This window comes from Phaseolus vulgaris, chromosome 6 (genome assembly GCF_051622355.1).
Source record: "Phaseolus vulgaris cultivar YP4 chromosome 6, ASM5162235v1, whole genome shotgun sequence".
NCBI classification, from domain to species: domain Eukaryota; kingdom Viridiplantae; phylum Streptophyta; class Magnoliopsida; order Fabales; family Fabaceae; genus Phaseolus; species Phaseolus vulgaris.
The window spans coordinates 7,938,794-7,952,933 of record NC_143503.1 but is presented as its reverse complement, the minus strand read 5'-3'; the positions used below and the strand labels follow the sequence as shown (position 1 = coordinate 7,952,933).

Sequence of the window (14,140 nt, the reverse complement as noted above, 5' to 3'; positions counted from 1 at the left end):
GACAGGCCTGTACAGAGTGGTAGAGACATTAGAGAACGGAGCCTATCGCCTAGAGACTTTGGAAGGAAGAGCAATCCCCAGAACGTGGAACGCCACCCATTTAAAATTTTATTTCAGTTAAAGTTGTACAGTAATGGCGTTCTCGCGCTAAAAGACACATGCTTTGTATGTGGTGGAAACAGTTGAACAGACAAGGGGGCACTCTTTTCCCTAAAGAGGGTTTTTAACGAGGCCACCCAATTAAAGAAAAATTTCCAGCATATCAAGTGTGCTCAAGTATTAAAGTTAAAATCCTCCTTGCCCCAGGTGCAAGTGCAGGTGATTGGTTAGGCCCTACTTGCCCTAGGCGCAAGTACTGGCACCGATCTAAGTCTTCCTCACCCCAGGTGTGAGCGCAAGCAGTTAAAGGTTTGAAAAGCCAAGGGTGCTAGTAAGACCAAGGGAGGGAAAGGAAAGGTTTTGACAAAACGTCCTTACCCACTTGGCATACACCAATATTGGCCCAGTAAGACTCTTAGTCAGAAACCTTTCTCACCCCAGGAGTGAGACAGGGAATGAGCGACTCAACCCGCCAAAGGGTGATGACCTTGGGGAAAGGAAAAGGGGTTAGCGAGAAACACTTTCTTTCCCCAAGACGAGGCATCACTTTGAGCGATCGATGTCAAAGTCCTTTATGCACTTAGCGCTAGAGCGACAGAGAAAGCTAAGTAAAGACTAAAGAGCGATCACTGATGAGTTGTCGGTGATTGGCTAGTAGTGCAAAGCAGCGCACGAGGACTGTTAAACACCAAGCTGAGGGAATAGCCAGTCGTGATCAAGCAGATCGCGCTAAGCCTAAGCTGGTTAACACTTAGTCGTGCGCAAAGAGTAAGAGAAGCAGATCGCGCTAAGCCTAAGCTGGTCAACACTTAGTCGCGCGCAAAGAGTAAGAGAAGCAGATCGCGCTAAGCCTAAGCTGGTTAACACTTAGTCGCGCGCAAAGAGCAAGAGAAGCAGATCGCGCTAAGCCTAAGCTGGTTAACACTTAGTCGTGCGCAAAGTAAAAGACGAAGCTCAAGATCGCGCTAAGCCTAAGCTGGATAACACTTAGTCGTGTGCGAAAGGAAAGGTAAAGCCCAAGATCGCGCTGAACCTAAACTAGCTAACAATTAGTCGCGCACATAAAGATAAGTGAAGTTCAAAGAAAATACAAAGAGAAATTGAGCAGTTAAAATCAAGGTATATCACCAGAGATGTTCATACAATTGTCAGTTACAATGAGTTGAATGGTGCAGAAACGTAAGGTTACAGAATGAAGCTTTGTACAGAAGAAGTCAAATTTACAAAAAGGAAGAGATTCAGGGAGTAGGAGGCCTAAGTTTTCCATCTACCACCGAGTGATGAATGCTGAATTGTGAAAGGTCCAGTTCTGGGAGGACGCAGCGGACTTGCTCGAGCGCCAGCTCGAATCCATCAATGAGGGAATCAGCGCCCACGTTCATCAAGTCCTCTTTCTCCGCCTCCAGACTTCGCCTCGAAGCCTCTGCAGCATCCCTCTGCGTGGTGAGGGCAGCAAGGGAGGAGGCAGCTTCAGACAGCTTGCCCACTGCCTCCTCAAGCTTCCTTTCAGCAGCAGCAGTTGCCTCTTTGGCGGACTTGAGCATCTCCACCCGCTGAGAATCCTGTTGACGTAGGGAGGCGTTCTCAGCCTGTAACTCCTCCACCATCTGACTCCGTTCGCGCAAGGAAGAATTCTCAGCCTGTAGCTCTACCACCTTGCAGTCCAGAGGACCAACAGTCTGCCCCATCAAGATCTCCATCTTGATGGTCTCCTGGACCTGCATCAAATACTCCTTCCTGGCCTTCTCCACCATGCCTCGCATCAGCTCAACAGACCCCTGAGCGGCTTCAAGGTCACTTTGCAGCGACTCCTTGTCGTGCTCAAGTTCCTTCACCCTTTTCTCCAGGGCTTTCTGCTTGCGATGCTGGGTGGAGAACACCAGCGAGAGCACCACCTGCTTGGCAAGGTGTGCATCTATCTCCTCCTCGCTCCAGTCGACGAGCTCCCCGTTGCTGATGTGCTGTCGCACCATGGAGATAACTCTGCTGAAGTTCTCATGGTTGGCCCTAGTGTTGCTTGGGCGCGAGCCGGACCCACCATGTTCAGCATTTGCGGTGGAGATTGGTAGTGGAGGCGGGGCACACTCGTTTTGAGCAGAAGCACCCCCAGCAGGGTGAGCGAATGGACCAGGTGATTGGCCTGCTGGGGGGGAAGTTGGCGGTTGAGAGGTTGGGGGCGTTTGTTGGCAAGGAGAAGGTGGGCATGCGGGCTCTGGGACAGGTCGAGTAGAGGGAGGGGGAGGTGGTGAACCTTCCTCTACCTCCACCACCTCGATCTCTCCAGGCTGGAGAGACGAGACCCCCTCGACCACTGGCTTCTTCCTCTGGCGGTGAATGAGGGGGGAGCCAGAGCTTTCCTCTTCCACTGAGGCAGCAGCAGCAGCAGGTACAAGCGAAGAAGCCTTCACCAGTCTTTTCCTTTTCTTCCCTTGCTCGGGGCCTTCGGCTGGCGCGACCGAGAGTGGAGGGGCTTCAATTGGCTCAGTGGTGGAAGAGGAGGAGCCAGTCCCTTTGGTCGCTCGGCGTTTAGCAAGCTCTAACACCGCCAACCTCCTATCTTTCCCTGACATTGAATCTGCATAGGCAAGAAAGGGGAAAATTAGACAGCTAAGAGACGCAAGAAAGGTGAAACGTATAAGAGCATGCATGAGGAGGTATAAGTGTCCTAAGGGGCGGCAGAGAAAGAACTACCTATATATTTCTTCAGAGAAACCACATCAAACTCATCCTTGATGAGGCGAGCGGAGTCAAACTTAGCCCCCAGGAGCAGCCCACACAGCTCGCGCTCGTAGGGGGCCATGGTCTCGAGGTCCTTGGGTTTTTTAAATTCAACCTGGGGAACCCAGTAGAGGGGGTACCCCTCGAGCAGATGAGGGCTTTGTGGGGTGGCGGATATCATGTAAAATCTGCCCTTCCAGTCTTTGAAGGACTGCTGGTACAGGCCCAGAAGCACCCGTCCAGCGACCCCGTTCAGGCTGACCCAAAACCTATCCCCTGGTTTCTTCGCCTCAAAGAAGTAGAGGAACACCTCCACCGAGGCGTTGTGCCCAAAGTGGTTACACAGGATCTGAAACGCCCGGATGAAGGCCCAGGCGTTGGGGTGGAGTTGGCAGGGTGCGACGTTCAACTCCATCATCAGCTCTTTCTCGAAGAAGGTGAAGGGGAGTCGCAGCTTCAACCTTTTGAAGATCGCGGAGTAAACAAAAACGAAGGGCACCCCATTGGTGGCCCTGTCGTCAGCGCAAATGGGCATCTCTCGGGGAGGGATGCGGACTCGGATGTGGAAGTCGTTTTCCCTGTCTATGGAACACGAGGGTTCGTCCGGGTTGTGGCTCAGGAGTGAGTTAAGATGGTCCTGAGGTAGCAAGATGGACGTTTCAGATAGCAACGCCAGAGGGGCCCAGTCATAGACCTTGGCGTTGTCATGAAATGAGGTGACAACAGGCGGTGGCGAAGCTGGTGCACTCGCGGAGGGCTGTGCACCAGAAGAAGAGGCAATGACACGAGCGGTCTGCTTCAAGCGAGCCATCGAGAGATAGCTGCAATGGAAGAAAACGAAGGGTCATAAATAGAAAGGGAGAGAGTGATGGATGGTTCGGTGAAAAACAGAGAGAGGGAATGAGAAAGAAATGCCCAGGTAAAGGAGAAAGAAGGGGAGGCAGAAGTCAAGGCGGAAACACGAGAAAAACCCTAGCGCGGGTTGAGAAGAAGAAAAACAGGGAAGATGGATGCATGATAACTAGAATGATAAATGCAATCGGTAAAGATGACCAAAAAGGGGCCAGGGAAAAGAAAAACCATACCTTTGAATGATCGCAAGAGATTGGGAAGCAGAGAATTTGAAGAAAGATGGGTGCGCAGAAGAGAAGTTCGCAGAGAGTCTGGGAGTCGAATGAAGAAGATGAAGGAACAGTGGAAGGGCGCGCCAATTTGAATGAAAGAAGCGCTAGCGACGCACAACGCTGGCCGTCGATGGCGCCACGTGTCGCGAGATTAAGAGAGGGAGTCCAAACGTTAAAGAAGCAGCACGTGAGGTGGCACGTGAGGCGGCCCCACTTGCCACGTGGACTGAAGGCACGACCACTTAGTCTCTTCGCTGAGAACGAGTTCTCGACTCGAGACTGGGGGGCTTGTGATCCGATCGGTCATCGGTAGTCGATGACGTCAGCATCAGAGAACCACGTGGACCACTCGCAGGGTGACACGTGGACCAGGTGGCAGAGAGGTAGGGGGACGATCGCCAAGAAAGGTGATCGGTGGTCAGTAACCAAGTTACCACCAACAGATCAGGCGGCAGAGAGGTCGGGGGATCGATCACCCAGAATGGTGATCGGTGGTCAGTAGCCAAGTGACCACCAGCAGACCAGTTCCCAGACTCGCGCCTGGAGGCAGAGCGCGAGTAGCGAATAAACACTGATCAGTCATCGGGTGTATTGTCATCGGGGTCTCGTGTTACACGCAGTTAAACTGGGACTAAGGTTCCCAGCGAGAGCGTTACGCATGGACCTCGCATGAACACACCTCAAGGAATCATGCACGAGATTGGCCTGAGGGAACTAGCAAGCCAGTCGGTGATTGGTGATTCCCTCAACCCATTACGTGCGTGTCATCCTGAAGGGTAAGTCGCCTACGCAGAAAGTAACGTTTGGTGAGTGCGCCTAGACCAGCCACACCCGACGTTCTCCTAAGAGTATGCAATTTACCCAGATAAGAGAAGCATCCTAAGTTACTCCGCAAGGGCGTAACTTAGGCAGACAAAGAGAGGCGCTAGAGCCCTTCCAGTAAGTGACACGTGTGTGGTTAGATTTGAGTTGCAGGCCTCCACGTGTCATCATCTGAGAGGGGTGCGGTCCAGACAAAAGAGCACTCCGTACCGCTAAAGGTACAGACAGGCGCAGCCAAGCGCAGACATGCGCAGACTCTCACGCTCCCCATTGCTGATTCTAAAGGTACGCTTTCTCTGAAAAGCATGACAGGGTTCTGACACATGCCAGAAAAGCATAACAGAATTCTGTTATGCCCAGAAGCAGGGAAAGAGAGATAAAAGGCAGAATCAGAGTGAGAGTGGGGGAGGAAGAGAAAAGATAGATGAAAAACAGAGTGCAAGTTTTTTCTCACACACACATTACTAGTTTCCAGTTTCTGGTGGTTCTGTTGGACTAACTTGATCGTCGGAGTGCAAACGGCCGCTAGAGGCGCCGTCTGTGTGTTTTGCAGGTCACATTTGAAGACATCTGAGAGAAAGTTTAGAGGGTGATTCTTCAGGAGACGCAGTCGCGAAGACAGGGCAGAGAGTGCCACGAAGCGATTCCTCCACGTTTGAGTTGCCGGCAGGATCACAACCTATAAATAGGGTGTTAAGATTCCTAGCAAGGTACACCGTTTCTAAGACTGAAACTGCTTTACACACATTACTGTTTCTTTAGCCCTTACTGACTTGAGCGTTGGAGTGCAAATGGCCGTAAGGGCGCCCCTTTGTCTTTACAGGTGAAGCGTCGATTCTCAGGAGGAGGCAGACGGGCCTGAGGTTGCTGTTCGAGTCAACCGGCAACCAAGTCAATCGACAAGAACAAAAACAAATCACACTGAATCGTCTAAACTGTCAGAGCAGTTTCACACTCATGTAAAGGGGACTACCAACTCTAGGATTTATTTGAAACATATTGAGGACATTTTAATCATCTCACATAAGCCATTCCGTGGAGGTTGGAACCATATGCCAAGAGAGATACATGTGTGAATAGGATAATAGGTGGGTGAGAGTGTAATTTTGTTAAACTTAAAGAAAACAACTATAAAAGCCTTTTTTATTTTTTCTTTGGTTTGGGTGGAACTTGAGCGAAAGGAGGGTCAAAGCAGCATCCATCCAACAGTTGAGTTGAGTCACAAAAATATGATGACATTGGTTGACGAGGTGGAGGTGGAGGTGGAGGTGGAGGTGGAGATAGAGGCGTCGGTGCCAGTGAAGAAGGTGCCGTACGGTGACGTATTCGAGGCCTCCCGCGCTGGCGACGTGGACCGGCTCCGGTACCTGCTGGAGACAGGCGTGAACGTGAACGCGCGGGATCAGTGGGACTCGGTGGCCCTCTACTACGCCTGCCTGACCGGCCACCTCGACGCTGCTCGAATGCTCCTCGAAAACGGCGCCATCTGCTCCGAGCACACCTTTGACGGCGATCGCTGCCACTACGCGGCCCTCAATCTCAAGGTCCGCAAACTCCTCAAGGCATTCGAGGCCCGGCCTCCGCCCTTGGACCCCTTGCAGGCTGCTTTGCGGGACACCTTCCTCGCCTGTATGCTACTCTACTGCCCAATTTCATTTCATTCTTGTATAGACTCCAGGTTTAGGGTGAAAATCTTTTTTCCACGCTTCCAGATGGTTCAGCCTGCTTAGCAGTGAAGAATTTTTCTTGTGAAAAATTAATCACTGGGTTTAAGTACCTTAATGCATGCAAGACTTTGGAATGCGCTGTATTGAGTAATTTGTTGTACAATGATAGGGATACAGCTCAGATAGAGAGGTTTGACGCAGCGTAGGAATTATTTATTTATTTATTCGTTTGATGGAGAAATGGAAAATTACTGGGTTTGTGCATACTAAAGGAAGGAAGACGAGTAAACCATATTCAACCTAGATGTAATATCCTACCTAAATACAAAATCATATTCGAAGTACAAACCAATATGCTAGCATGTAAGGTAACATAAATAGGAAAAATAGCCACAAAATCACAACCATAGGACGATTTCACCTACCACCAGCCCCAAGCTGACATTTTCATACTAGAGTTTAATTACAGTTAAATCTAAACTGTATCAAATCACTTAAACAAGGGCACAGTTACATGACCAAATCAGCAAGGAGATAATGTAGAAACACCAAACACTGAAGAGAAAACAAACCAGTTAGACTCACCCAGATTGTAGGTGAGAAGAGTTCAGCCACAACTGAGATCATCCAGTTAAACCCAGGCTACCCAGCAAAACCAAATGCAGTTGAACAAATGTTGCACTGGGTTTGAGGTGAGAGTGAGGTTCAATGGAAAATTAGGTCATATAGAGAGAGAGCAAATGGGATATCCTCTCTTCAGGTACACTTTGTCTTCTGTTTTCTTTTTCAGAAAAGTGAGTTGCTCCACAACTTAAATGTTAGCTAGATTGGTCACAGAATTTGGCATATTTCACTGATTACACAAACTTCCCGAACAAACCATCCATTAATTCTCCAAATTGAGTTCTTGTGCAGCTTTGAAGTTCATGTGATCTATTGAAGAAGTTTTTTGTTAAAAGGATTGTGACAGAACAAGTCACGGAGGATAATACCTCTCTCGTATAATGAATTGTGTGTTGTATACACACATGAGTATTCTTATTGATAATCAAGTAAAGATACAATAATAAGGAACAATCAGTATCTAATAATGGAAAATATTTGGTAAGATATATCTCTACTAATTTAATAAAATCATATCTCATGACAATTTTGATCTTAGGTTCACTCGGATTTGTGAGATACAAGGGTTTATATGAGAGGTGTCCTCCACTTCAAATAGGAATATGATAAGAAAATTGTAATGCTAAGTAGAGAAGGAACAACTGATGATATAATCGGCATTCGTCAATTTACTTCACTAAAATTTACTCAGTTCCTATTCTGAATTCCTGAATCTATTATTTTAGACACTATTTATGTTGAACTACCTAAACTGTGTGTGGTTTAGTTAATGACACTGACTTGACTTTTATACTAATTCTAAAAAGTGTGATTTTTAGGCCTAACTCAACTTCACAAAACTAGCTTACACGGTGAGGTTTTCACCTACTTATATGCTATAATTTAACCATATTTCTAATCAATGTGAGATCTTCAACATTCTGCTCACGCCAAGGACTAAACATCTCGAGCATGGTACGATAGTCAGTGGCAAGATGGGTTCTAATAAAGGGGATCAACAAACAAGAAGATATACAATAAATGAGTCATGAGCCAACTACATAAGAGAACATGACACCACTCTCAACCCAAAATCTTAAGGCAATAGGTCTGTGGGTCTTTCTCCTTGTATATTGTTGATTACCCATGTTGTCTGAACTACCCATGTTTCTGAACTAGATGTACTTTTTGGTCACTAGGTTGAAATTGACTCTAATTTGCACATGAATATTCTTATTTATAATGCAGAAGAGATACAATAATAAGGAACAAAATCAATATCTATTAATGGAAAGTATTTGGTAAGATATTTTCGTATGAAAGCATATTATATCTCCCTATTTAATGTAGTTAAATCATATATCTAACATAATCAACTCATATCTTTAACATTCTTTTCTAGGTATAATTAACTTATCCAATACATGGAAGGATAAAAATGATTCTTGAGTTGGTAAAATACCTATCATGTGATTGGTAGAGCTTTTTCTGGAGAAATAATTGTTTATTTTTGTCAACTTTTTGAAAGAGCTTTTGAAAAAAGTAGGTTCTCTGACTTTATTCTTTGCTAGGCATGCTAGAGGTAGATTTGGATGATACAGATTTAGAACTGAACTACTAAAACTCTTAATTAACTGATAAAGAAGTTGTGTTAGGAAACATCTCCCCATAACTCAGGTTTACTTTCGTAGGGAAGCTTTGAAGATAAGAATAAGTTAATTATTGTTGTATTTATTGTTATCTAGAAAAATAGGAATAAGTAAGTTATCTTTTTTATTTTTGTTTATCTAGAAAATAGGAATAAGTTAGTAGCTTTCTACAGTCATCTATCTTTATCTCTATACTCAGGAAAAGAGGGGAAGTAAACCACTGTATATAGGAGGTTGGACATTCTAGTTTTCCATGCATAATCAGGAAGTGGAATTGTCCTCCTTGTTTACGAAGGAACTCCATTGGAAGTTCTTTCTCTTTTACTTCTCATCCATCTATTTCAGAGGATAAATAAAGGTTCCCTATTATTACTAAGTATTAATTGATAGGCATTGGATCTCTATCATGATGACATTGGTTGTGGCAATTGTTTTATTTTTTCCCCGAAGAATAATTTTGTCTGTGTACATAGGCTGGGACTCAATATTATCATAATTGAATAGGTATTTCATCCACTCAGGGGTCCATTGGCTGCCACTTCCCTCCAGATGTAGTATTCATTGTAGAAGGAAAACGTATTCAAACTCACAGAGTCATATTAAGTGCGAGGTCACCATTTTTCAAGAAAAAGTTTACTACTGATTGGAAGGATCGCAATGAAGTTAGATTCTCAAGGGAAAGGTTGTCATATCCTGCACTTTATAGCCTTATTCACTTCTTTTATTCAGACAGATTAGAGATTGCCATCGATGACATGGAGGATCTTGTGAGAATCTGCAAAGTATGCAGATGTGAATCACTGCATAAAGTTCTCGAGAAAGAAGTAATTCATCAAAAATATGCAGATTATAAAGCACTGGGAGATGTAGATAAATCTCAGAAGCGGTATATTTTACAAGGTCTATCCCTTCCTGAAGAAGACAGGCTTCCTGCTTCCTTGCATCGAATCCTTCTGACTGCCCTTTTGAATTCAACCCATGAAAGTGGTCAAGAAGGTCAATTGGTTTCTATGATGGATGCCATGCAGATGGCCAAATCTGTGGATGATCTTGCTGATGTTTGTGTAAAAGTTGATAGTAATATTTTTCGCTGTCACCAAGTTATTCTGGCATCCAGGTCAGAATATTTCAAAGCAAGATTATCACATATGAAGGACTTCCATGAGGGGAAATATGAGATATCTGTTGACACTCTTCCTTGTCTGGAAGAACATGACTTAAGCAGGGAAGCTTTTGAGAAAATGATTGAATATATGTAAGTTTCTTCCCTTGACTAAAAAATTTGGAAATTGACAATTGAAAACATTGGAGGGATTTAATGTGGCACTATTGCCATGGTAATCTGAGGATATTCTAGAGTCTGGTTTGCCTGATTTATATATAATTTATATGCTTTACAATGAGGATATTGCATGCTTATGTCTAGAGATTCACCCTTTTTTTATATATATAGTTGTGTTCCAACTTGAAGTTTGTTAAGATAACATTGTGAGGGTCAATCACCATATTCGATGTATTGTTTGCATTGAAACTCAATGTTTTTATCACAGTTTTGTCCTTAAAAGGCATCTTAGTGGACTTAGAGAGGAGGGTATTTATAAACTACCTTTAGCTTCTATTCTAAAGCAATGTGACTTTTGGCGTATCAAAACAAATTGGAAGTCGAAATTATAACTAGATAAACAAAAAAAATAATTGTTGTATGGCTGTAAAATTTGATTCAAATTGGAAGTTTCTTAAGTAGTGTCCTGGTTATGAGTCCAATTAGTTTGAGATTAATTAATAAAACCTATTTATATTGCTTTAGTTTTATGAATGATTTCTTTTGGTGCTAGGTCATTTATGTATTGTATTGTTTTATGCTTTTGTTGCCCTTTTTAGTGTCTGCAGTGCCTTTAACATGATGAAGTTCTTTAATAATGTAGTTGTATATATAACGTCAATTCTCCGTTCAAAAAATATTTTCATAAATTTTATTGTCCTTTGTTGGATCAGGTACACTGATCGTTTGCAAGATATAAATCCAGATCAGGTTTATATACACCCATATAACTTCTGTTATAGTGGTTTGTCCTTCTGTTGTCTAATATTAATATGTTTTGAACAGGCTGAGGAAATGTTTGATGTTGCTTCTAGATATTTATTGTTTCCTCTCAAGCGTGCAGTGGCTGATGTCTTGTTGCCACACTTGGAAATGGTGTCACTTGATGAACATTGCCATTGGTTAATGCTAGCTGACATGTATTTACTTTTCTGCCAATATCCCTCCTTTTTACAATAATGCATACAAGTATAATTGTTTCATTGATATTTGCATGGAAGGACGGATGGGATCTATGAAACATGAACTCCAACATAGACACAAACACTCTTGCACAATTAACATATAAATTATGAGGCACTATTACACTGTGCACATTCACATAACTGAAATGAAATGTTTAACAACAAAATATCTAAATTGATAATCAATATTTGTGTATTTATGTATGTTCACCTTTTACTTATAATATTGAGCCTCAGTAAACTATATTACGCGACATTACAATGAAACAACACAGTACTTTACAAAAAATACAAAATAAGGGGTCAAATGGTATATTTCCTTCTCAAACCGACTTTCTAAGTCTTTTGTATGATAACTACAAAAGAGGTCATTGTTTTTTATATTTTATATATTTTAACCTGACTTTTGTAGAAGATAAAAATAAATATATTTTCAATAATATTAGTGTGTGCCCCAGTGAGGACAACATCTTGCTTTGTTTTTAGCCCTGTAAAAAGTGAGTCAAACCAAGAAAGACATTGGAGGAAGCTCTCTGATACACTACTTGTATCTCGATTCAACTACCATGATTGGAGGAAATAGAAAAGAGAGACCTTATGACAAATAATATGTCTAAATGTTTGGCCTTTTAGAGTTAAATTTTGAGAGGACAAGACTTACCATGTGTGCACTCAAGGTCTTCGATGATATTAGTCATTTCTTTCGACGGTAACATGGTTGAAATGAATGGTTTCATGTGATCCATGTATCTGACATCAGTGTGGCTTGTCGGGATAAGGCATTTTTTGCTGTCCATTCCTATGGATTGAGTTGTGTAGAGGTGTTTACTTAAGTATTCAAGCTGACAAAAGATAATCTTTTTATTGGACACTTTGAGAAGTGTTTAGCTCTTAGATTTCCCAGACAGGTCTTAGTGTTGAAAATGTGTCGGGCATTGTGACACTTCAAATAGGAGAAGTTTTTGTGCTTCATGGGATGAAATTCTTCCTTGACTTTTATGTTTTGTTGATATATATTTTGTTGATTCAGGAGAAAATATAGTTGATAACCTATAATAAGATATCCTAGTTATTTACAAGTGTGTGGTTAGAAACTGTTAGAAGATTTTAGAGATCTTTTTGTAATCATTACTTTAGGGTTAGACTTCTTTATATATATAGAGAGGCTGATTTACTGTTTTAAAAATTCAATTCAATAAAAATCTTTTCTCATTCAGTTTAATCTTTTACAAGTTATCTATATGATTGTTTCAATACTTTTCAAATCTCATGTTTTACTAGTGTTTCAGTTTATTTTAGACTCTAGCTGTGTTAGTACAGCTTATTAAGATAAGTTCTACATGACTAAATACTTTTTTTTTCTGATGAAAATAGGTATGCAAAAGCATCACTATATTCATTACTATCCCAATTAGGTTGACATCCTAATCGACATCAACCGTTTGTTGCATACCTGAAAAATATATTTAAAAGAAAACTGTGCAAGTGGACTGGTAGGTAATTGAAAATGCAGAGTTATTCAAGCTACTTATCCAAATAGGTTATTCAACTGTGAACGGGTAGGTAGTTTAAAATGTAGATTTCAGAAATCACATTGCATCATGAGGAGGATGATATTTGAAAGGGAGGACGAAAAGTGAATTAACTAAAGATCGTTTATCTTTTGGAAGTTATTAATGCACAAAATTTGGGAAGAATTTTCTACCAGAAAGAATGGAAAAGACATTTTTTTTTGTTTACTCTCGTCTATCATCCCTGCACTAATTGGATTTGAGATTGTGTAATGAAAATCATATTTTTGTTAAATGATTCCCAGGTCCTAACTGCGAAGTATTGCAAGTCCTGCTATTGTGAATTACATATGTTCCTTATTTTCCCACTGGATAAGTTATCTTTGTTCTCATTATTCTATACTATATGGTGAATATTTGTTCATATATATAATTAGTTGTGTCTATTGAATATTTGTTCTTGTCCAGGTATGGCGTTGTCAAGATTCGGGAGTATTGTCTGGACACCATTGCTTGCAATTTTGAAACTTTTGCTGATAATAAAGAGTTTCGGGCAATGTTGCTGACTTTGCCTCCACCATCTGGAGACTCGTGCCTTCGTACCACTGTCCCGAGCATTCCTGGATCTTCTCTTAATACTGATCAAGGAAATCTTCTTGATGATTTACGTGAGAAATGGCTTGAAATTGAAGCGGCTGAGCTGGATAAGAGAGATGAGAGTGCTTTGCAATTTGACAAGCGACTAGAGATGCTTATGCTTGTTGCAGAGCAAGAAAAATCACAAGACAATGCTGGTTCAGATGACACTCCTGTATTTCTTCCCAATCACCACACTCATTTAAAGTGAAAAAACAGAACCCGGATTTCTGAACACTTCTTTTTCCTATTAAATTAAAATAAACTGTATAGATACTGTAAGTCAGCATGGTGTTATTCAATAGACAGCAAGATATTAAGGTCACTTGTAGTGCTTAAGTTGGGTGTTTTGTAACTTCAGTTGCTCGAGCATTCCTTAATTTTTAAATTTCTTTGTAGTTTTGGTAGACAGCATGAATATCTTGATTGCTTATATGAATTTGAGCACGCTGTTACTTGTTACAACTCAATAGCAGCCCGGTTAAAACGTTTCAAATATATCTTTTTATATTAAGAGTATTTTAAATGTTATCTTATTTTAAGTGGTTTATATATCTCTTTATATTTCCTGACTTTCTTCCCTATTGATGCATTATTAATATTAGAATTAATATGAAAATAGGTGTTAGTATTTTCATTTATGCATGTCATATTTACTACAAATTGCCCATGAGGTTTATCTCTCTCTCTCTCTCTTGCATTTTTACCTACAAAATACTTACAATTTCAACACCATAACATGGTGTTAGAGTGATGTAATATGCCTTTCCCATTCTTAAAATGCGAGATTAAACTTAATTTAATTTTACTTGTAATATGGAGATTGTTTTTATTTACATATAATAATTTAATTATATTTTTTAATCGATATAACATTTTTAATATATCCTTATACTTAGGACCAGATATTTCAAATATAAAATTGGATATTTGTTGATGATTTTCTAATAGTAAATGAAATGAAAGATTCAATAATATTTGTTAAAATAGATTCTATATCCTCTTAAAAAAAAGTAAATTTATTA

The 14,140-nt window shown here is 41.5% G+C and overlaps 1 protein-coding gene across 3 annotated transcripts; it reads left to right on the top strand.

Moving 5' to 3' along the window:
- Nucleotides 1-5,779: 5,779 nt before the first annotated feature.
- On the top strand, nt 5,780-13,454 carry LOC137838469 (ankyrin repeat family protein). Of its 3 annotated transcripts, none has more exons than XM_090303501.1 (5): nt 5,780-6,392; nt 9,187-9,937; nt 10,678-10,714; nt 10,790-10,923; nt 12,948-13,454. In XM_090303501.1, exons 1-5 carry the CDS (start codon nt 5,993-5,995, stop codon nt 13,324-13,326), a joined length of 1,701 nt encoding a protein of 566 aa, XP_090159627.1. In that variant the 5' UTR covers nt 5,780-5,992; the 3' UTR covers nt 13,327-13,454. The 3 variants fall into 3 exon arrangements, with proteins under 3 accessions (XP_090159627.1, XP_090159628.1, XP_090159629.1); XM_090303502.1 differs by having other exon boundaries at nt 5,853-6,392; nt 9,204-9,937; XM_090303503.1 differs by lacking the exon at nt 5,780-6,392 and adding an exon at nt 7,632-8,141 and having other exon boundaries at nt 9,204-9,937.
- Nucleotides 13,455-14,140: the final 686 nt, after the last annotated feature.

Bases quoted from the DNA above. Each gene is read 5' to 3' on its own strand.
- LOC137838469 (XM_090303501.1), top strand. From the start codon at position 5,993: ATGATGACATTGGTTGACGAGGTGGAGGTGGAGGTGGAGGTGGAGGTG. The intron at 10,715-10,789 runs GTTTATATACAC...TGTTTTGAACAG, and splicing joins AAGATATAAATCCAGATCAG to GCTGAGGAAATGTTTGATGT. The intron at 10,924-12,947 runs GTATTTACTTTT...GTTCTTGTCCAG, and splicing joins TGGTTAATGCTAGCTGACAT to GTATGGCGTTGTCAAGATTC.